This window comes from Labrus mixtus, chromosome 19 (genome assembly GCF_963584025.1).
Source record: "Labrus mixtus chromosome 19, fLabMix1.1, whole genome shotgun sequence".
NCBI classification, from domain to species: Eukaryota; Metazoa; Chordata; class Actinopteri; order Labriformes; family Labridae; genus Labrus; species Labrus mixtus.
The window spans coordinates 9,738,471-9,760,360 of NC_083630.1; the positions used below are offsets into that span (position 1 = coordinate 9,738,471).

The following is a 21,890-nucleotide window of genomic DNA, read 5'->3' on the forward strand; positions in this document are numbered from 1 at the left end:
ACTCGAACTGAAGACTTTGCTGATATAGACACAGCAATCTGTGAATCTGCTGCTGATGTTCTCTCTATAAATAGGTTTTTGCCATCGCCTGTCTAAACACCTGCTGTTGTGGTAGTTATTTGGGCGTGTCATCCCGTGTTAAAGCCTTGGCTATTACACCATTGTCACACTGTGCGTTTGTGGATTCACTATTGATTTCAACCTACTAGACCAGACCGCTACAATTAACCTGCCATTATGTGTGAGATGAGCCTTTATGCTTGGGTGTATGAGATCCTGTTTGTGTTGCAGAGCAGCAGATTTGTGATCCTGACAGGGGAGAAGAAAGAGTGTCAGGGAGATGAAATAAACAGCACTCAGTGGAGTGTGGACAGCTGCCGGTGGAAAGAGAGCACTGTGAATGTGATGAAGTGACTGAATAAATGAATGTGATATCATGAGAGCACTTAATGTACCTTTGACAATAAACAAAACCCAGTTGATAAAAAAGTGATGTAAAAGAAAGTTCATGACGTTTTATATAGCACATAAAAATGTTTCCGCCCCAAGATGGGGTTGCGGCTGTGGCTCACTTGGTAGAGTCGGCCGTCTCTCAACCAGAAGGTTGGGGGTTTGATCCCCAGGTCCTGGTATGTCCGAGGTATCCTTGGGCAAGACACTTAAAAAAGCGTTTTTGAGTAGTCAAAAGACTAGAAAAGCACTAAACAGCTCAAGTCCATTTACCATTTAACATCTCTTTTAAAAACTCTAAATTCCAAGTTGTAAAGCTGCTTCCTGTCATCAGTCTTCCTGCTGCATTTAAACTGCTTCCACTGCAGATCACAGAATGTCTTTATATCCTCAAAACATACACCAGTCTGACCAATCAATTTGGTTCATTTGAATCAGTGTGATGACTGTCACCTTAGTTGTTGAGTTTATCCTGGTTTCACACTAATTGGCTTAATCTTCAAGAGGGATTCAAGATCAACCCTAATGTCATATCTGTGTGTACATACAGAACTGAAGTCAGGAAGTAGTCAACTCAGCTAAGCATAAAGACTGTAAGAAAGGGGACAACAGCTTGCCTTGCTATGTTCAGTTTAGAAAAAAACATCTACAAACAAATCTAAGGCTCTGTGGTAAAGTATTCTGAATTCAAGCTTTACTTATGGAGCTCTTCTTGAGAGCTTTTCATTGTAACTCACAGCCTTATTTAAAATCTGGTCGTCATGGTGTATCGTTTAAATGGGTGGGATAAAAGGAGGAGCAGAGGATATTATCGGCTGTTGAGCATTCATAGTGTGTTCTCTGTGATTGATTCCCTCAGAAAAGTATGATGACTTGGATTTAAAATCCTGCTGTCATTTTCCATTTGCAGAGGCTATTTCCATTAAATCGCAATTTTAATAGTACCATTAAATCACCTTGTGTTTGAGATATCACTCCTCTATGTCACTGTTATTAACACTAGCTGTAGATTAAGGTTGAAGCTGTTGTAATTACTTGATTACGATGTATTGTCATATATGAAAATCATCTGTCACTGTTTGTGGATTAATGGCAGATAAAGGACGTTGTAGCAGGTTTGACGACATTTAATGTTGGGGTGCCAGTCAGAGTCAAGTCTGACAAAGTAAAATAAATACAAACAAAAATATTCAGTCAACCTGCACAAAATAATAATCGGATTCAGACTGCGCGGGGAACTGTGGATCAGTCATTTACATTTGTTTGTCCGTCTGGAGAACAAAAAAACATGAGGTGAATCACTGCATTAAAAAATACTGTTCACTGATTGGCTTCAGCAAGTTAAGTTTGAAACAATATTTTGTTTAGTTTGGACATTACTCTATACTAGTTAAGATGAACCATACGTCTCCAAGGTGCAACCGAACATTGACACAACTTAAAGGTAACATATTATGCAAAATACACTCCACCATGGTTTTCAAACACTTATGTGTCTATCCTCTTCGTCGTTTGCCTGCTCCACTTTTCAGACAATGTGTTCTCAAACAGGCCTGTTGGAGATTTTAGCTTCATGACATCACAAAGGGCACTAACCCCTCCCCCAGGTGGGTGACACTCCCACAGCTAGGTGTTTGTTCTGCTCTCTGAGTCTGCCTGCTCACTGTACCCAAATAGGCAAGGAGCAAGAAAGTCCGAGCCACCCCAGCCCTTCCAGAGAGGGGCGTGGTCAGACAGGATTTTTTGGCAATAAACTTCATGTTTTGGCGAGGTCTGAGACTTGTTTAGACTTGTTGAAAATTAAGATAATATGTGACCTTTAAGTTATAATGTATCTACAACAGTTTTAACCTAATAGACATAACTTACACTTAGCTGGCCACAGTCCCTTCTAGTGGTTACTCAGAGAAGAGACAAATGACATTCAGGCCAAGACTTCCTCTTCCACCTCAGAGGGGGGGACCAGGTGTCGACAGGCCTTGCTACTTCAGGCAGGAGAATGTCACCTGCACTAATGTACAGTTTAATATAGATATTCAAATCAGTATCTTGTCTCAGCTGACAGGATCAAAGATGTCATTAAAGCCAAGGCTGTCTCTGTTGTTTGCCCTGTAGACTGTATTTAAAGCAGGCTTAAACATGAATGGTCAATAGGATTCAGACACCTACAGTCCGTTGCCGACAGCTTCTGCATTTATATGCAGAATGTGTTGAGATTACAGAGTTTGAAGGGTTTTACAAGGCTGCATTCCTTTTGATGAAAAGAGGGTATTTTGATACATGTCAGCCCTCCAGTTCTATGTTATACTAAGTAGACCAAGTTCACTGCTGTTATACATCCACTTCTGTGTATGAAGCACTAAGAAAGAGATGACCATGCCAGTCTGCTTCATATATATTGAGACATTAAATGCATACATACAAAGACAACTGATAAAGGAATACTTTAATAATAAATGCTCAATGAAAATGTACATCTCTTTACTTCTTTATGTGTTTTTTATTTATTTAGCCATTCTAAATTTTCCATGAAATAGTGCTGGGCTGCTGCCGTGAAGTGCTGATTAGAAGTGGCTCTTGTGCTTTGCTGCAGCCTCTTGTTGTTTGGCAAAGAGACTGTAGTGCATGAGGATGAGCTTTGGTGCTAATAGGAAAACTGTTCTGGGGAGGAAACACACACACACACATACACACACACACACACACACATACACACACACACACACACACACACACACACACATACATACATACAGAGACAGATACACTCTGTGATTCTTTAACGCTTCAAGCTTTCATCTGCTCTGTTTCCAGCAGTGCCCCCAGACAGATGAACCTTGATGTAGTAATTACTGGTTATCAGAGGATGTAAACACTTCAGCCTGTTTAGCAGAGATTTGCAGTGCAGTTTAGGAACATTAGTCAGCTGTTTCACTGTGTCATTTAGGAGCTTACATTATCAATAGACGTAAAACGTAAATGTGCAGGCAACGCAGTACACACCAAACAAACTCCATGAATAAAAGAAGAATAAAGACAATATATTTTTACATGAGATATTGAACAGTCTTCTCCATAATCTCCATGTTTGCATGACACTGATTTATGATGCAGATATGAAGGCTGGCAGCAGCAGCAGCAGCAGGAGCCTGATGGATGAATGTGACTTTGAAGGTGATTTTGTCACTTATGATGATTTGGGTTCTTATTCATATCCTTCATGCTTGTGTTTGATTTATATGTTTCGGCCTCACATTATGCACATCTTTGTTTTCAGGTGAATATCAAACAGGGAACATGGAAAACTGCTGAAAAACACAATCTAACAACTTGTTCTTCTAATTCTGTTACTGCAGAAACCTTTTTTTTCTTTGCATAAGTTTACAGCTTATTTGAAGAGAAGAACTAAAAGTACAATAATTAACACTATTTTAACATGTTAGTAATGAATATATGTTGACAGCAGTGCAGATGGCTTGTGAAAATACAGTATATTTCAGTGAGATGGGAATATTGCCCCCTGGAGGACAAGTCTCATCTAGCACCCAGGAGAGTTTGTTTTTTTCTAGTAAGGAATAATGTACAGTGAGCTGCTGCAGGTCTCTAAAGGAGCGATATGTAACTATGACACCTAGTGTTAAAAATGGGTATTGCAATCCAAACTCAAAACATTGGAGGAGAGCTGCCTCCCCACACCCCTCCTCTGTAGAGTCGATGCTCATACAGGTTGCCATGTGGTGCACACCGAAGCTTCAGTGTTTAGCCAGCCCTGCATCGATCTTGAAACCTTTCTGCGTTCTAACCTCTCTCCATTTTTCAAAAGCATCTCCAATATTTATCCTAGTTTGACCACATTTCTGGTCGTAAAACTTTTTCAGACAAATGCAGAGGCATTTTTGGGTAAAATCTGTTTTATCGGAACCAGCTCGCTTGCCCACTTTTATCTACAACACCTGTTGGTATGTGGGGCGTCCAAATCGGCCGTGTGGGGGTTCCCTAAAACCACCTATTTTCTCTGGTCAAAATAAATCCAGACCTTTCTGCACCGAAATCAAAACTTTGAAGGAGGACATGCTGGCTGCTGAGTTGCTGTCAGAGAAGCCAGAACTTCAACATAGCATGTTTCCTTAATGTCTGATGATAAGGTAAGGTCACTTTTATAATTTATGTCAGTAGATATCTTACATATTGAATATCAAATAAAGTACAATTACAAAATGCAAAAAAAGAAAAGTAAAGTTTACTCTAAGAAGTAGACCTTCTTAAAATAAATTTGCTTCGATCTTATTATACCATGAAAGTGAAAAAGTTTTCATTGTGTATGAAATTGTAAATGAACACAGTTGAATCGGGCCAAATAAGATCAGATATACTTTATTGTGAGGGCACTCTCTCTAGCTTCTTACTGAGGTTGGTGAAGGAATCACCTCAGTGCAGAGTCAGGTGTGTGTGTGACTGATTGGCCTTGATTAAGACCAGGTGTGGGGAGTTTATATCCAGTTCTCTGTGCTGACTCATTATCTCACCTTCAGAGGTAGTGAGAGGTTCTCCCTGTAGTTTCTCTCATTGTCTGTCTGTATATAAACACAAACAAAGAACTTTTGGTTGTTTGTTGTATGTTTTTTTCACAAGGGGTTGCCTGCCAGGGTTTATGCTAAATTATTTTTTCTTCTCTGTTTTTCTTTTTCTACATTGTTTGTTGCTAATCTGTAGTTTCCCAGTGTATTCCTTTTGTTTTTGTCCCTCTGATTCAATCTCAGTATTGAATTGATGTTGTTTCTCTCTGAGGCGGCATGTGGGTCTCTGCGGAGGTTTGTGTTGTAGAATCTGTTATTCATTGTGTTGCTGTTAGCCAAGGCTGGCCTCCCTTCAAACATTAAAACTGCACAAGGGTCATGTTTGTATCCACAGTGAAAGTGTGTCAGTAGGAAAAACAGCAGCACAACAGAACCTGCTCGAATGAAATGTGATGCAGAATATCAAGAACTTTTCACGCAGCTTCCAAGTGGATTTCAACTCCAAACCATCAAGGTTAGCCATTATAGCGGCTAAGCCTAAAACTTAAAGCCACTGAGGGGCTACATAGACGGGCTAATCTAGCCTATTAATTGACGCGCTTGCCGGCTTCGCTCCTGAGCGTAAGAATTCGAAATAAGACAGTCCAATATCTTCTTCGTTTAGGAATATTTGTTTCTCATTCCATCATTGTCTTGATTACTGTCACATGTGAACTGTTAAAACAATCATCCAGTCCATTTACAATCACTCCTATTACCTCATACCGTGGTGTACAGCGGTCAAAAAAGTGTAATTGCTCCCCGTCTAGCAACACCTGACACCCCAATGATAGTTCCCACCTATATAGAGTTTCACCTTAACCTAAAGGCGACACCTGCTGGAACAATTTGTGTTTACACTTCATAAACATACAGCTCCTACAGCCATGTTAGGAGGGAGGTCTCAGGCTAGACTTCTGGGCCCGTATTCACAAACGTCCTGAGAACCCTTTCAAAAAGCTCCCAAGGCCTGGCAAACACTAAAAGATTTTTTTAAATCTTAAGCGACAAATCGTGACAGATTAACAGTTCATTTCTGATGTGTGTGGAGAGCAACGAGAAGACCAACCCAGCACACCAACAATCAGAGTCTTGACTATCAAACATGTAAGTTTGTGCTAGGCCTACTTACTGTAAATTCACTGCTTACATTCAGTGTCGTTACTGAATTATGATTCTAGTTCATCAGATTAAAGTTTCCCGTCAGTTTATATGTCGCTTATTAGGTGTACCGTGAACACAACTGAAGAAAAGAAGCAATACTTTGGTCAACATTATTGTTAGTTATTTGTTCAAACTGCACTCCTGTCTCATGCTTTGACCAAAGGAGAATATAGCTAGCTAAAAGAGACCAACCTGTGTGCTAGACGTGCTAGCTTGCTGACGCTCCATTGCCGACATCAGACCCAGTGTTAATAGACAAACTGGAACCAGCGAGGCAGACACAGTTGAGCCCTGATTGGACAGAATCCGCTTAATTGATGTCAAATGTCCATCAGGAGGGTAAAACCTGACACCCATACATACAACAGGTTTACTCGCCTCCAACTCTCAAACAGACATCCCACACAGAGGAAAGACAGGCAGTTCTGAAAGAAAAACACATAACCAGAAACCCATGTATTGCCCTCCAAAAATTAAAAATAGCCATTGCCTACTTCAGCTCACTGTACCAGTGTCGGGAAGTGGCCGTCGCATAATTACGTAGCCTAGTGGCAATGCGGTCGCCTTTCCCTTAGTCCTTTATGAATTCTCTTTAACCTCATGACGTTTTCCCCGGGGTTAGGAGAATAGTGGAAGGGGATAGAAGGGACAACCCGAATTCACCCCAGGGCCTGGATTCACAAACATTCTGAGAATCATCAGTGACAGAAAATTACCTTTTGTTGAGGCTCAGTAACATGAAAACATACAAACATGCACACTTAGAGTCACATTAAGTCATACAATAGCTAATAGTACACTAAATAGGTAAAAACACATATGCACAGCAATTTTAAAAATACTGCTAATGGTTCTCTGAAACGACTGCCTGAGGGGGAGCAGCTGCAATGAGTGGTGAAGGGGGTGTGAAGGGTCCTGAGTGATGCAGACTGCTTTCCTTTCTGCTGCTCGCATGTAAAGTTCTGACAGTTGGATCTGGGTGGTGCTGTGTGTGCTGTGTGTTTTGCTGCATGTTTAATGATACCAGTGAGTTTTTTCTTGCATTTTTGGTGGGAAAAGTTGTACCAGAATATGATGTTAAATGTGAGGACTGATTCAATGAGTGACCGGTATATTGTTGTTAAAATGTCCTGTCTGATGGTAAAATGTTTTTAGCCATTGTCATCACAGGTTATATCATGTGTGTATGGAGAAGAGGATTGGTGATAAGACACAGCCCTGTGGTACCCCAGTTTTTAAAACAATGTAGCTTGATTTAAAAGTCTTTAATCCATAAAACCATTAAAGTGATTGGATGCACCTGTAGATGCATGTCTCACTTTCCACTGAAAAAAAGTGGCTTTTTTTTTGGCTTGAAATGTCTGCAAAAATCATTTGTCTGTTCCGCACAACTATGATCCAATAATATTCTTCATGTAGCGTTTGCAGAACATTTCTCCATTTTCTCCTCAGATTGAGAAACTCTTCTGCTGTCAAATCTGGATTGGCACCTGATTGACAGCACTTGTGGGATCATCTTGGGCATGCTGTTCATGCCAGAGTGACAAACACAACCACACTGGTTGACCTTCAACAACTCGTGGTTGAGGAATGGGATGCCATCCCATTCCGAAATGTGACCAGGCTGGTGACCAGCATGAGCAGGAGGTGCTGATATGTTGTGGCTGTGTATGGATCTTCCACACGCTACTGAGGTCCCTGACGGTGTAAAATGAATAAAGTGTAAAAAAAACGTATTACTGTGGGAGAGTGCAATCATCCATTCTACCCAGCAACTCAAAACAGGAGTGAACACCAACAGAAGAACATTGCAGGGGATTTTGGCACATTTTTTGGGGGCGCTACTCACACGTTTAGCTGTGTTGCACATTCCAAGAATGCACAATCCTTACAAGTTATACCTCGTTGTAAAGGTAACTAATCAGGCTTTCCAACGATATAAAATACAACACCAATTAGTATTATTAAAGGAGCAAAATAATTGACCAAAATAATGTTTCCAAACTTTTTTTGAGGAGTTTATATTAGACTTACTATACAGCCTAAGATGTCTGAAATCACATGCAGCAGCTTCTTCACATGCTGGTTGTTATATCAGCACAAAGCATTAATTAGTGATTGGATGCACCTGTGGAGGTAACCGCATGTAGAGAAACTCAACATGCATGTCTCACTTTGCACTGTTAAAAGTTCAAGATAGATCTTCGCCTCTGCTTGAGAAACTCTTAAGCCTGTTAAAAGTCCTCATTACTCCTAATAGTGTTTCACTGTCATGTTTGAACGGTGCCCAATCACTGATGTGTATTGTTTTAATTAAAGAGAGTCAGTAGCTTTTAAAAAAAATAAATAAATATTGACTCATACAAAAGAAATGCCACCAACTCGACCTTATGGGCTGTGATTTTTTTTTTTTTTTTTTTTCGGTTGACTTGGGACATTCTTGGCGTGGGATGGATGTTTTTCCCCAAGCCCATGACAGCCTGCAGGTGAGTTTAGGAGTGAGCTTTGGGGATATTTGTGCATCGGTGACATGGCAAGTCGTGATTTCATAGTTCTTTCTAAACAGCAGCTGTGTATTTTGAAAGTGTTTGATTCTGGGGTCTTAAATGCTGTGTAGCTGTGAAACTGCAGCTTTTTCTAGTAATTAACAGCACTGTTGTCAGGAGACTGAAGCTACACCATCGCCCACCATCAGTCTGCTATAACTGCATGCCCCTCTGTGTGTGTGTTTGTGTGTGTCCCAAAGCAGAGCTCCATGACACAGGAGGGTAATAGGTGTCAGTTTTAATTAGTGACTCTGTACTGGACACCGTACAGTGTTGCTGAATTAGCAACACTATAAGACGTGCACCCCACCTCATTAACCAGAAGTGTCAGGCTTTCACCTGAGAGAGATTAATGATGACTCAGATAATGCTCTGCCTGGCAACATCACTCCTTCTGACACATGGGCACGGTGTGCATTAAGTCTCTCAGTGAAGGTACACACATTTCTTTTAGAATTTCACTGCAGGTTGAATGCCAACTCCAGCTGGGAGCGTGGTTTTAGAGACAGCTTGTGAGAAATATTATTTTCTCCACAGACAGTAGGTGCTGAGGTGTCACTGAGCAAGACTCCTGTAGGAAAACAATGTCTTCAGCTGTACAGAGCAGCTCCCAGATAGAGAGTTCTATCATCACCCAGCAAAAGAAAAACAGAGGCTATTTAGTAGAAGTTGAAACATTTTATTTTTATGACTCGGTTTGTCACTTTGGAGACTTACAGATCAGAGAATCAGAATGACATTAACCCATTACTGAATTTTTAAATGCATTTTAACGTTCAGTAGTGACATTTTTTGTGTATTTATACAGGCCTGTTTTGTCAACATTTGTGTTGCCATTGAAAACTTGGAACTGCCGTAGGCGTATGACCTATCACTCACTACATCAACATTTCATTTCCTGTTTTTAATGTATGCCTAATGCAACACACAGGGCCCGTTTAATGTATTTTCTTTGCATAGTAATCTACAAAGGTATCAAAATGCCAAAACCATCATTTATTTAAATTTTAAATATTTATTCTCACTCTTATGAAGACATAATCAATACCGTCCAAAGCCTTGTAATGTAAATGAAGTTACTGCCATCTAGTGGATAGAGATAATGCTGCATTATAACATTATAGGAATTTCAGGAGCCCTTAAATATGTATTTTTTATCAACAAAATTAGGTCAAAATAACTTTTCATTTAAAAAAAAAAAAAAACAAGTAAGTATTAAAATATTAAAACATCTTCCAAGAACATGAAGCTCAGCAGTGACCCCTGTGACATAAATGTGACCACTTGTTTTTAACACAAGGTTTACTTTTTGGACGACTTATTGGATGTATGGTCTGAACAGAAGGCTTTGCTCGGGTAGTGTTTTTATATTGAAGGAGTTGATTTGGTAACCTCTTTTGTCTTTCCACTGATGACTGTTCGATTATGTTGAACCTCTTTTCAGTTACAGATGTCACATTTGGCATTGATAGTATATGTCTGACACCATTCAGTTGAAAGCTGTGACTTACTTGCCTTTATAATTATATTGTACTGTTGTTGTCGTTTTACGACATGAGCTATATCATGGTATGCTTTTAAGTTTTTTGTGACTACTACTCATCCTAAACTTTTAAAACAATGGCCTCGATTGTGCGAAAGGCGGGATGCAGTTGTCACTTTTACGCCCAGCGCTCACATTGTTAAAGCAAATTAACTTGCAACCTTGTTAGTGCCCGTGGGTGAGTTTGATTTAAAAGGAGGTGTGATCAGGTGAAAAGCTGGTGCCATGCATCAAAATCATTATTGTTGTAGGCTACTTTTTATTTGTAAATGTTATTCCTGTGCAAATTGAAAATGCTCTTACAAAATTGTATCTTAATGGGAAAAGCCACAAATAACTTGGACTAGTGAAATGGTACTCAAGCAATTTAGTGTCATTTAAAATGTATTAAAAAATGGCTAATGCCTGTATTAGGGCAAATTGATTGGTACAAGTACAACCTTTGAACTGGATCCTTTTACTTCCCTGACTGATGCTGCTGGTGATGCTGAAATGATGTATCAGACACAGCAGGTCGGGTTGGTGGTTTAACAGGTGTGATTCGGGCAACCTGAACTACAAAGGACCATACAAAGCAATGACTGTTGATGAGCCTGTGTGGTACACCTGGCACGGTTGGTGATACTCTATCAAATCTGTCGTCATGATGGTACGAGCTGCCAACCTCGAACATCTGCCGCCTGTCATCACCTGGGGAACTTGACGCCGGCAAAGCAGGAGGCAACATGTGTCTCCTATTATAAGGCTTTTCTTTTCTTAAGTGGGTACTATTTTTTTTGTTTTTTTACTATTCAACCCGAACATTTTAAATAATAATAATACATTTTATTTATAAAGCGATTTTCAAAAACTCAAAGACACTGTACATTTGTTAAAAAAGCCAGTGGAGATTTTGTAGGACAGGGGTGATGTGTTCACAGGATTGGATGCGGGTGAGAAGGTGTGCAACAGAGTTCTGGATGTATTGGAGTTTATTGAGGACTTTAGATGATGTGCCATAAAAGATGCTATTGCAATAATGAAGTCTGGATTTGATAAATTCATGGATTAGAGTTTCAGCAGCAGAGAATGAGAGTAATGGACAGAGACGGGCTATTTTTGTCATTGTAGGGTCTTAATGACTAAAAGATGACAAAAGTTTTGGAAAGGAACCAATAGATTTCTTCTGTCTGCAGCTTCAATGTAATCCTTGAAAATGTGCCTGATTAAGGGACTACGACTATGTACAGGACAGACTCAGATGTTTGTAAAAACTGTCTGAAGTAATGACAGAAAGAATACCAAAATAAATACACTTATACACTACACTTGTTTTATGGTTTTCATTCGACCCACCCACTCATCAACGTTTTCAAACCAGTGTCGATTGTAGTCTTAACTTCTAATACTTCTAATCAATACTTCTAAATCCATTTTTGTATGTACCATGTTTTCTCGCTATTTTATGTTTTTTGGTTCTTTCTTGTGTGTCACTGTAAAGCACATTGAAAGGCATTTAATTTGTGTGAAAGGTGCTATATTAATAAAGATGAATTGATTCATTGAATGATTAACCAAATGATAACAGAGAAGCTGTAATAAATCTTCCAAAAGTCACAACTTCCTGGGTAGCTGCAGGATTATCTGCAATAAATGATTTTAGTATAACAGTACTGGAATCTAACACTAGGTGGCGACAAATCCATATTTAAGTTGAAGGCGTTTTATATACAGCCGGCCCAAATGTAAAAAAAGGACGGCTTTTATTATAGAAGTATTTGTTGAAGAATAAGATTTTTTTTTAAAATACACTTTTCATATTCATTGGCTGATTATTTAAGGTATTTGTAATTGGTTTCTTTAACTCCTAATTCTTCACATTATATGTAATTTGTGATCTACTGTCCTGCTGAATATATGACTGACAAGACTGATGTATATGTTTTTTTTTTTTTGTATTTTAATGACTGTATGTGATTTAAGGACAAAAAGTGTGACATCATCCATTTCAATGTGCTCAGAAGAGAACCAGCAGAAAAGTTGAATGGGCATTGTAGCAAGGGTCTCACAACACGGTCTCACTGCGTTCCTATAGTTTGTCTGTTGTGACGTTGGGTGCATCATTGCCATGGGAACAGCTGCAGGAATGCTTGTTACAGAGTTAACATTGTTTTTTGTTCTCTCCTCTCTGACACTGTCCATTCTTTGGTGCGTGCATAGCTTTTATGTTATCCCTCTTTTATCATGCACACTGTAAAACATTGGCACACACTTATAAAAAAGGGGTCTTAAGATTGGGAAAACAGACAGTTGTTGGCAAAATTCCTTTTCCCAAATCATTATTTACCCTTCACACAAACTACTTTACCACTGCAAAATCCAATCCCTCCTTCAGCAGGTATTTTTAGTTTGCTGGGCGTGTACCTGAGAATTTCTCACTATTTGATACAGACATTTTACAAAAAAAAAAGATCAACGGTTTGATTTATTTGGCCTTTTTAATATCTTTTGGTTGAGAAAATGTTAAGTACCATTGCTATAAAGGAATGTTTACATAAAGGACAAAGTAGTTACATGTGCAGCTGATATTCATTGCATTGTGTCACATTGTATGTAAAGTTTGGTTTCCAAGGGAAACAGCACGAGGTATCCTGGACTATTTGGGGGGAGGGATTCAGAATCAGGCTGTTTGCTCTGTAAGGCCTGTTGTCTTTCCAGTAAAAACATTCCCATAGCGGGGGCGAGCAGAGCACGCTGAGAGCCAGAGGTTTACCACATGCAGGGCGGATACGGAGCATCCTGCATCCTGGATGCTCGCTGCTGCTAAACCTCAGTCATGGAGACGCAAACATGGGATTACAAAGTTCCAAAGAAAGCCCCCCCACTTTACCGCCCTTGCGTTGGTCAGGTTACTATCTGGTTTGATTTAGCACGGTGGTATGATTTGACCACCAACATAAGGATTTACTTTGTATATGACTTGGTTTAGAGGTCAATGTTTATCTCGTATGGGAAACATTGAAGAGACACAGGAAACATGTCAAAACGATTTCTGAAAAAAAAAAAAAAAAAGTAGTGATAGACTTAATATATAAAAAAAGAAAAACAATCAACTTCTCCCTTGTTAAAGCTCTTTTGAGGAACTTTGGGTTTGTGTTGATTTTGGCGCACCCTGTGGACAAAGTCATACTTCTGATCTCATAGATGCTTTTTTTTTTCCTGAAGACATATATAAACATTTCCAAAAAAACAAAAATTGTATCTGCATCACTTATCCATAATATTTTGCAAGAAAAAAAGAAGTCTGTTTCTGCCCTCGTCTAACAGATTTCTGAGAGTAAAGAATCTGACTATTTGTACCCAAGCGCCTTATAAGATAAGATAATCCTTTATTTATCCCACAACAGGGAAATTTACATTGTTACAGCAGCAAAGAGCAAAGATTGCAAACAAAAAGTGAACACAGTAGTTTTATACGAGCCAATAAAAAAAAAAGAACAAGCAGTAAGAAAACAACAACTCTAGACTCCTGCATAAGTACCATTGTAAAAAAATGGCTTGTCTGTTACACAGTGACCGATGACCTCAGGTGTCCATCGCTGGACTTTGGGGCTGCCGTCCGGCCCTTGCCTGACAATAATTGTGCTTTTGGACGCCAGTGAAGGATCTTCATCAAAGAAGTTGAAGGGTCGGAGGAAGAAACCCACCGCGTTGCCGGGTGTTGCTGTGTTAGGGATGTCTTCTGAGTGAGGCACATGCAGGAACCCCACCGTCACCCAGGCAACCAGGTCCTGCACACAGGAATGCAAACATCACATTAGAGTAAAGTGGGTCACATAAAAGATGTTTTTATCTACATTTGAAGAGCACACTGTTGAAAATGTCAGTATTAGTAACTAGAACAGATGGATGAATCCTAGTGAGACCAAATTCAAACCACGGATGTAACCTCATATTGCAACACATCACTTCCACAGTGTGAGCCACATTTCCCAGAATCCCTCATAGCATAACAACTGTGACTTCATGCACATGTGAATAATGAAAAGTGCCGTTTAATTCGCCCTCTCAAAAACCATACAACCAAATCATTAAAGACTGCCCCCTGAATAAACATTTGCGCCCTTATTTTAAATGACCAGCAAGTGACAATGTACCATTCAGTCAGCTTACGAGTGATTGAATAGTATTGTGGATAAAAGACTTGACTGAAAAAGGTGTTTACTTTGTATGTACAAGATCATCAATGTCAATATACTTTTCATCTTGACATTTACTTCACTGTGAACTACTGTAGCCTTAGTTACTGCCCTACAATCACATTGTAATATTGTGTCGCATACACTGAGGATGTAAATGTGTTTACATCAGTGATTCCTAAGCTTTATCCATGAATGAGCTTCCAAGGGTGGTACGCCAGAGCCAACCATTTTGCTTTTCTAAGTAGCCGACGTCCTCAGCATATATCTTAGAAAATGTATTACGTTGATTTGCTTCAAAGGGACCTGACATCATTTCTCATATAGCATGAACCTGCATTGGTAACATTAAGAAAACGGTTATATTCAAACATTTTAATGGTTGGTTGAAGCAGGGGAAATGGACTGGAAGGCTATAAGGTCCAAAAACAACAGAGAGGAAAGTGACAATGCTGGCCCTGATAACGCCACTGCGAGGCTGCGCCCACAGTAGATTCCTGCCAGAACAGATACATTTCCCTCACTAGAACTTAATTAACATGTTTAGAACTTTTGGCAAGGTAGCCCTTTCATTGAAAAAGTGTCGGGCCTAGTTTGATCTTAGTGGTTCATGGTCACAGACGTTTGGGATACTCTGGTCAGTATTGATGTTCACTTCTGTACCTGGTTGACAATGTCTTCATTGTTCTTGATGTAGTCCTCAAAGGAAACAACAGGGTCCCAGGGGTTATTCTGGGTGTACATGCTGCTGCTGGTGGCTTCACTATCTTTGTGACGAGTCACAGCCAGAGGATACCTGCAGAGAAACAGTTCAGAAGACACTCAGTTCTTATATTAGCTATCACAAAGTCAAATCACTTAGTCATTTTAAATGGGCTCATATTTTGTCCAACAGGCATTTTAGAAGACACAGCTTCTACACTAAACACAGGATCCTCCCGCTGGTTGTTTAGGAACATTAGCAGTGTCATGGCTTGAGCTCTCATAGATTGTTGGTGGGGACGGCACTGCTGCTATGGACCCCCCTCTTCCCCTCTGTTTGTCCCCAGCCTTCTTCCTGCATCTTCTCTAATTTTTCAAGCCTGGCACAGTTTCGGCATGATGGCTGTTCATCATGAGTCTGGGTATGCCCAAGATTTCTGCCTCTTAAAAAGGAAGTTTTTTCTTGCTACTGTAACTTTACTTAATGTTGCTTAGTGCTCATGATGGATTAACGTTGGGTCTTTGTAATATAGCAATGAGTAAGGTTTTTTACCTGCTTTTTGTCAAGTGTCTCAATAACATTGGTTATGAATTGGCGCTATACAAATACAGATTGATTATGAGTAAAGTAGTCTACTGAGAAAGCAAAGATTTGGCTAACTCGAGGTGACCAAGGTGATATTCAACAGATTGTTGTTTGATTGTTGTTGTTTTGTTGGGATCCAAACTATTATTTCACTTTCACCAAATTTAGAAACCAACCTTCCAATTCAGAGATTAACCTCAATAATCCTCATTAAGTGAATCATCACAAATATCACATCACACATATCACAAATTGTGATATTTTTGTAAACATTTCTCAGTTCCCAATGTGTCTAAAGAAACCACATTTGTATAGGTAGGGGAGGAATGTGCTTAAGATGATAAGACAGTGAGACTTGAGACAACCATAACAGTATTTGGTCTTTATTATTTTTTTCTGAAACATAGATCAAAATTGTTCATTACCTTGACCAACTGATACCATTTTCCTCTCTCCAGCCTCTTGGAAGGACACTGTGGGCATGCGAGTTAAACTGAATCCGATAGCCCTTCTCGTGTCCCCATTTGTTCTTCTCATTGGGGTTGTAAAAGTGCACATACCGTGGGAACTTTTTGCCAAAGCGGAAAGCAGCTGACCGTTCAGTCTTGTGCTCCGTTTTTTGGATTTTAGACTGGACGATGAAATGTTTTGGGCTCCAGGGGTTTGTGAAGTTCACCAACTTCAGATCTATGGACTCAAAGCTGTTTTCCCGACCTGTGTTAAATTTAGGACAAAGAGTTGTCATGAAAAGTTAAATATCTTGGTCAAAGCATTCTGTTTAGACTTTTACATTGACATTTGCACTGCCATTACAAGGCCTTAGACCAAACGCAAACACAAGTAGCAGAGGTGTCAGGCAGTTCATTGATGCATGGCCTTAATCGGATGTTTCAACAGATCACAGTTGCGCACAGTTGTTGGGCAACTGTTTCTTTATGACGGGATAAAGTTCAGAAAGCTGTTTAATCTTGACTGGCATCAATAAAAGATCAAGTCAAAACAAGGTTTCTTTGTTTCTTCATATTTCACCACCTTCAAATTAAATTCAAAGTACATTCAAATGCCTTGTTTTTTAAGTTGATTTAAACAAAACCTAGTTTGGGGCTCCTGCAGCCTTGTGGCTAGTGTGCAGAGGTTACAATCCTTCATCCGGCAGCTCCCTATCCACATGTCATTCCCCACACTCTCTCTCTCCCGATTTCTGACTCTATCCACTGTCCGGTCTAAATAAAGGCATAAAAGCCTTAATAGAAACCTTTAAAACAATTATTTCAAGACGACAATGGGCATTTATTGTAACCCCCATTGTTTTCACAAGACAATGTGACCAATCAAACACTTCTTTCCCATAAGCTACATAAAGACATACATTTCTGACATCAATTGTGAGATCCAGCTGATGCAATGCTCCACAATTTATAGGGTATCGGGCAGGATATAAACTGACATTCAATTTTGCCCTTAAGTACTGTCAGTGGTTGAAGAAATGGTAAACGGACTTAAGTTTATATAGTGCTTTTCTAGTCTTCTGACTGCTCAAAGCTCTTTCACACCGAGGTCACACCTACACATCCACACACTGATGGTAGAGGTTTATATGTGAAGTAACCATCAGTATTAACAAATCCCATTCATAAACATTCATATGCCGCAAACGAGCAGCTTGGGGCAACATCAACCATGTGGCTGCAAAATCACAGAAAGCCAACTGATGGTGTTGACTCTCTGGATACACAACCAACTGAGCAAAGAAGCATTCCACCTCCCTAGCCTCCCAGCCCAGCTGATGGTCATCAGGTGAGGAAAGCGTCACAGGTGCACTCAATAACTTCTAACAAGCAAGGAAATCTGTGACCTACTGGTGGTTTCCTTGGGTATCTATCCATAACAATGTTTGACTTCCATGTGAAATACTGATTTACTTTCCATATTGGACTTTAGCATTCATTATCATGTGCAATGTTCCTTCATATCACTATCACTATTATGTTCAACATCACTTTCTTTATGATCATGTAGTGTTGTGTGTTTTCTCTACCTGTAGCTTGAATAAGCAGAGACTGGAGCTGTGTCTGAACTGTCAATAATGCCATTATGTTTTACCTATCTTTCTCTGTTACTAAACTTATTATACTTGTATTTATCCTTTTTTTAGGCATGTTTTTTATTTTGTTGTTTTAAACCCTTATCCAATTTGTGCTTTATTTAGTTTTTTTAGTTCTCTCATATTTGATGCTCTTTTGTGTTACTCTTTTTTTGTACTATAATTTTGGAACAACCACCTGACACAAGAATTTACTGAAATGACTGTCATTCGGTCACCATGATAGTGACTTGTAAATCATAGGAAGTCAAACAAACCCTGCCTACTTGCTGTTTTAACCTACATTTGTCCACAGTGTACCCATTGAAGAATCGCCTTTTTCTTATCGGCTTTCATACAAAAGGCTTATTTGGTAACCAGTGGAGTCCCCCATTGATGATCATTAGAAAGAATGCTGGACTTAGTCACGTCTACTGTAGCTTCACTTTTCAGACCCAGCCTCTACATCCCCTTCTTATATATAGTTTATGGTAGATATCTCGTGGAAATTTGTAATGTTGGCATAATAAAACCAAGATGCTTCATCCAATTCTTGTATACAGTCAATGATAATTCTGCCAAAATACTCACCAGCAATATCCAGATCCACTTTGTAGTGAATGAGGTGGGTGTGAAGGTTACCAAGCACATAGTTGTAAACTTTGGTACCATAGTGAAGTCCATTCAGAGTAAAGAAAGTGGCATGGATGTATCCAGTAGCGCTGACTTTTACCTCCACTACCCCATTCTGGTAGAACAGGAAGTCCCAGATGTAGTCATAGTTGTATACGGTTGATGTCGTCCGCAACACCAGCACATTGTTTTCAAGCCCTCCATAGAAGTTGTATCCCCCCTTATAGTTTGAGTCGAAATGTCTCCTTAGAGGCATAGCAGTGTTCATCTCGAATACACACAGTGCATTTCTGTGGCGTTGAGGTTTGTCCGTGTCAAAGAAGTGGTATAGATCAACAAAATGGGCAATTTCTGGACAGTCAATTCCAGGTGCCAGCTCATAACTTGACGCGCCCATCGCCCAGCCAGCATCAATGTACTTCGTTTGCATGCCAGCAGGAGTATCACCGGAGTAGAAGGCAATAGCTTCTTGGAGGCTGATCTCATATGCAATCCTTTCTCCATTAAAACGAAGGTCAAAGACTTGAAGCCCTGCTGATGAACGGACTCGGTAGGCAAACGACCATCCAGCATACTCAACAAAATTTCGGTCCACATAATAGCGAGGTCCTTGGGGTTCAACAAGCTTTGGACCATGGATATCAGAGGGAGTGTTGCTCTTACCCCTTGGGATATAGGTAGAGTAGAGGTCACTGTCGTCATGTTCGGGCAGTTTGACTTTCTCCACGTCTCCTGATTCATATTTTTCCACCAGTTCATCAATACTGTCAAAGTAAATGCTGTTGTACCAGACCTTCTCGACAGTCCAGTTTTCTGGATCCACGTCCTTGTGGTTGATGAGCACCTCAAACCCAACTGGGTGGATGAAAAAACCCTCCACAAACTTCTGCAACATGATCCAGGACCTCCTCTCACCTGGACCCAGCCCACGGGGGGCGATGTCTGAGAACGTCAAACAGCGGTCAGAGCAGTTGGTGAAAGAAAACCCACCTGTGGTCTCAAACAGGAGCTTGTGAGCTTTGGTTGCAATCTTCTCGAGTAGTCTCTCAATATGGTAATATTCAGACTCAGTGATGGGCCTTGACTCAAATGAGATTGGCTTGTTCCCCTTGAACGATTTGACTTCATGGGAGTTTGGAGATGGCAGAGGACTTACAATGTACTCAGTGATGTTGGGCTTAGTATGGTTCCCAAACTGGACTATCACACGAGCTTGACGCAGGGGTTTGGCCTGTCCACGGTCTAGAGCTCTCAGGGCTTCATGCTTCCTTGGTAGATGGAGTTCTATCATTAGGATGCTGTTCTTCTTCAGGGTATTGCTACGAGCGTTTGTGAGCTCCAGCTCTGGAATACCGTGCATGTAGGCACGGACAGCTTTCAACTCACGCACTGTGAGGTCAGCAAACATGGGGGCGCCATGATGAGCCCAGTCTCTGGATCTGGAACCACTACAGGCAGCCAAAGTGACCAACTGAAGAAGACAGAGAAGCCTCATGTCTGTAATAAAATGAAAAAAGAATATACAACATTTATTCTGGGAATAAAGACATTAAATCGAATATAGGGACTGAATTATTCAATGTTTTAAACCAGGAGTAAAAACTACAAAAGAAAGTGTTACATTTCTGCATTAGATCGTTTTTTAGACTCAAAGTTAAAGCAAGTTATTTCACTAACTGGCTTTGTTCATCTTTGTTTACTTTACTTCAAAGCTGATAAGCAATGCTTTCTTTTGCCTGGTACTGCTTTTGCTTTTTTTTTTTTGTCAGTTTCTCCTCTACTTCTCCACAGAAAAAGACAATCAATATCTACGACACACTGACTCAACATTGTCCCTGTTCTCAGTGTATCTTCCCTCATTCCTTGTTCTGCACACTTTCAAAATGACCCATACTCTTGGATCATTTTCCCAACTACCAATCGAGTTCTCAATGCAGTTAATCAAATTCTTCCAAATGAGTGAGTTTAATTGCATGTTTACACTTAAGAATTTACACAGTTAAGTTGTGATACATGGTGTACTGACTTTTAAGTTGTTCTAAGCTTCCTAAAGAAACTCAATAGACCAAGGTGCCTTACCTTCAGGTATTCTCAACAAGTTGAATCAGCTCAGTCCTCCCTGTTTCAACAATTGAAGAAAACTATCTTAAGGAAAAAAAGGATCAATGGAATGGCGCTTATATTTAATCTGGTACTTAGCAGTGAGGGAGACTGATTGGCCAAGGCAGGGTTGTAAATATGATGAAATGGGCAGATAAACCTGCAGAGGGGAAGGCCTCTTTGATTGCATAGCACCTTTTCAATAACAAAGCAATTTAAAGTGCTTAAAGGGCATTAAGAGAATAAACACAAGGAATTTGACAAAAGAGTCACACAGAGGGCTTTGTCTCGAATTAAAGAGGAAGTCAGTCATCATGTTAATTTAAGTAGAAAAAGGAAGTGTTGCATTGTTCCAAACAAAAGTAGGATTTACAATGCATTAATGATAATTATATTCAGTCATCTGTTAAAATTCATTCAGTTCAAATTTGATAACATATTTTATTTGTATTTTGTTTGTAGTGCCACAGCTTCTGATGGTAAAATACAAAGAATCTCTCATTACAGTACAGTGGTAGTAAGGCATTGAAAACAAATTTACTCAATCCCTTATATTGTTTTTAGCCCCACACCTCCACCAGAGCTGCTCAGATGCAGTACAAAAGCAAAACACAGTAGATAACTGAAGCTAAAGAAAAAGGTTAGGACTCACCCTTTTCTCACTTTATGTCTCTTTAGACCTGATAGAATAACACTGATTTAGATCAATGGTGTATACCTTCCACTTATTGAAGGTACAAGATTGAACTTTGTACCTTCATTTGCCTCAAGGGATCACTGTGTACGTGACGTGTAATAAAACAAAAGTTAACCATTAACAAGAATAAATACAGGGTGCAATCTACTTTTACTAAGTGCCATTTCAAAGTTCTACTTTGTTCTACTAGTGCATCAGATATCTGAACATTTAATATTATGAGAGTTTCCAGAGAGGAAGGTGGAGAGTAGCAGGGAAAACAAGAGGAAACACTGTGACAAAATATAGTTTAACAAATGTGAAAAACTGATTTAAAGTATTGGTCAAAACACAGTAGTGAGAGTACAACATATGCTATAGTAAAGCTTTAAAGGTTTCTTTGGCATCTATGGTGATAGTAGTAAAGGAAATAGTGTTTGTGAGATATTCATTCTGAAACGTTTTCACATGTTTACACCTGATTCAACTGGTTAAGTAGCTCAATGATGATTGTAGTATGACACTTCAGGGCTGCTATAGCTCTGTGAAATTACCTTATGAACATTTATTTAAAATCAGCTTGAATGTATGTTGTTGCTCTTTAGTGTTTCACTCTTGGTGTTAGTGCCAGGGCCGTAACTATTGTGTTAGAAAAACAGAGGTCCAAGCCCAA

The 21,890-nt window shown here is 39.7% G+C and overlaps 1 protein-coding gene across 1 annotated transcript; it reads right to left on the bottom strand.

Annotated features, from left to right (window-relative positions):
- Positions 1-12,717: 12,717 nt before the first annotated feature.
- aoc1 (amine oxidase copper containing 1) lies at positions 12,718-20,528 on the bottom strand. The gene is made up of 5 exons (XM_061064980.1): positions 20,521-20,528; positions 18,400-19,938; positions 16,151-16,439; positions 15,101-15,233; positions 12,718-14,029 (listed from the first exon to the last, which is right to left on the bottom strand). The coding sequence occupies exons 2-5, from the start codon at positions 19,934-19,936 to the stop codon at positions 13,760-13,762; spliced, it is 2,229 nt and encodes a 742-aa protein (XP_060920963.1). The 5' UTR covers positions 19,937-19,938; positions 20,521-20,528; the 3' UTR covers positions 12,718-13,759.
- Between the last annotated feature and the right edge of the window lie 1,362 nt (positions 20,529-21,890).

Coding starts and splice junctions, on each gene's coding strand:
- aoc1 (XM_061064980.1), bottom strand. CDS start 19,936: ATGAGGCTTCTCTGTCTTCTTCAGTTGGTCACTTTGGCTGCCTGTAGT. Junction 16,440..18,399: donor AGTGGATCTGGATATTGCTG/GTGAGTATTTTG, acceptor AATTTAACACAG/GTCGGGAAAACAGCTTTGAG. Junction 14,030..15,100: donor ATGAAGACATTGTCAACCAG/GTACAGAAGTGA, acceptor TCCTGTGTGCAG/GACCTGGTTGCCTGGGTGAC.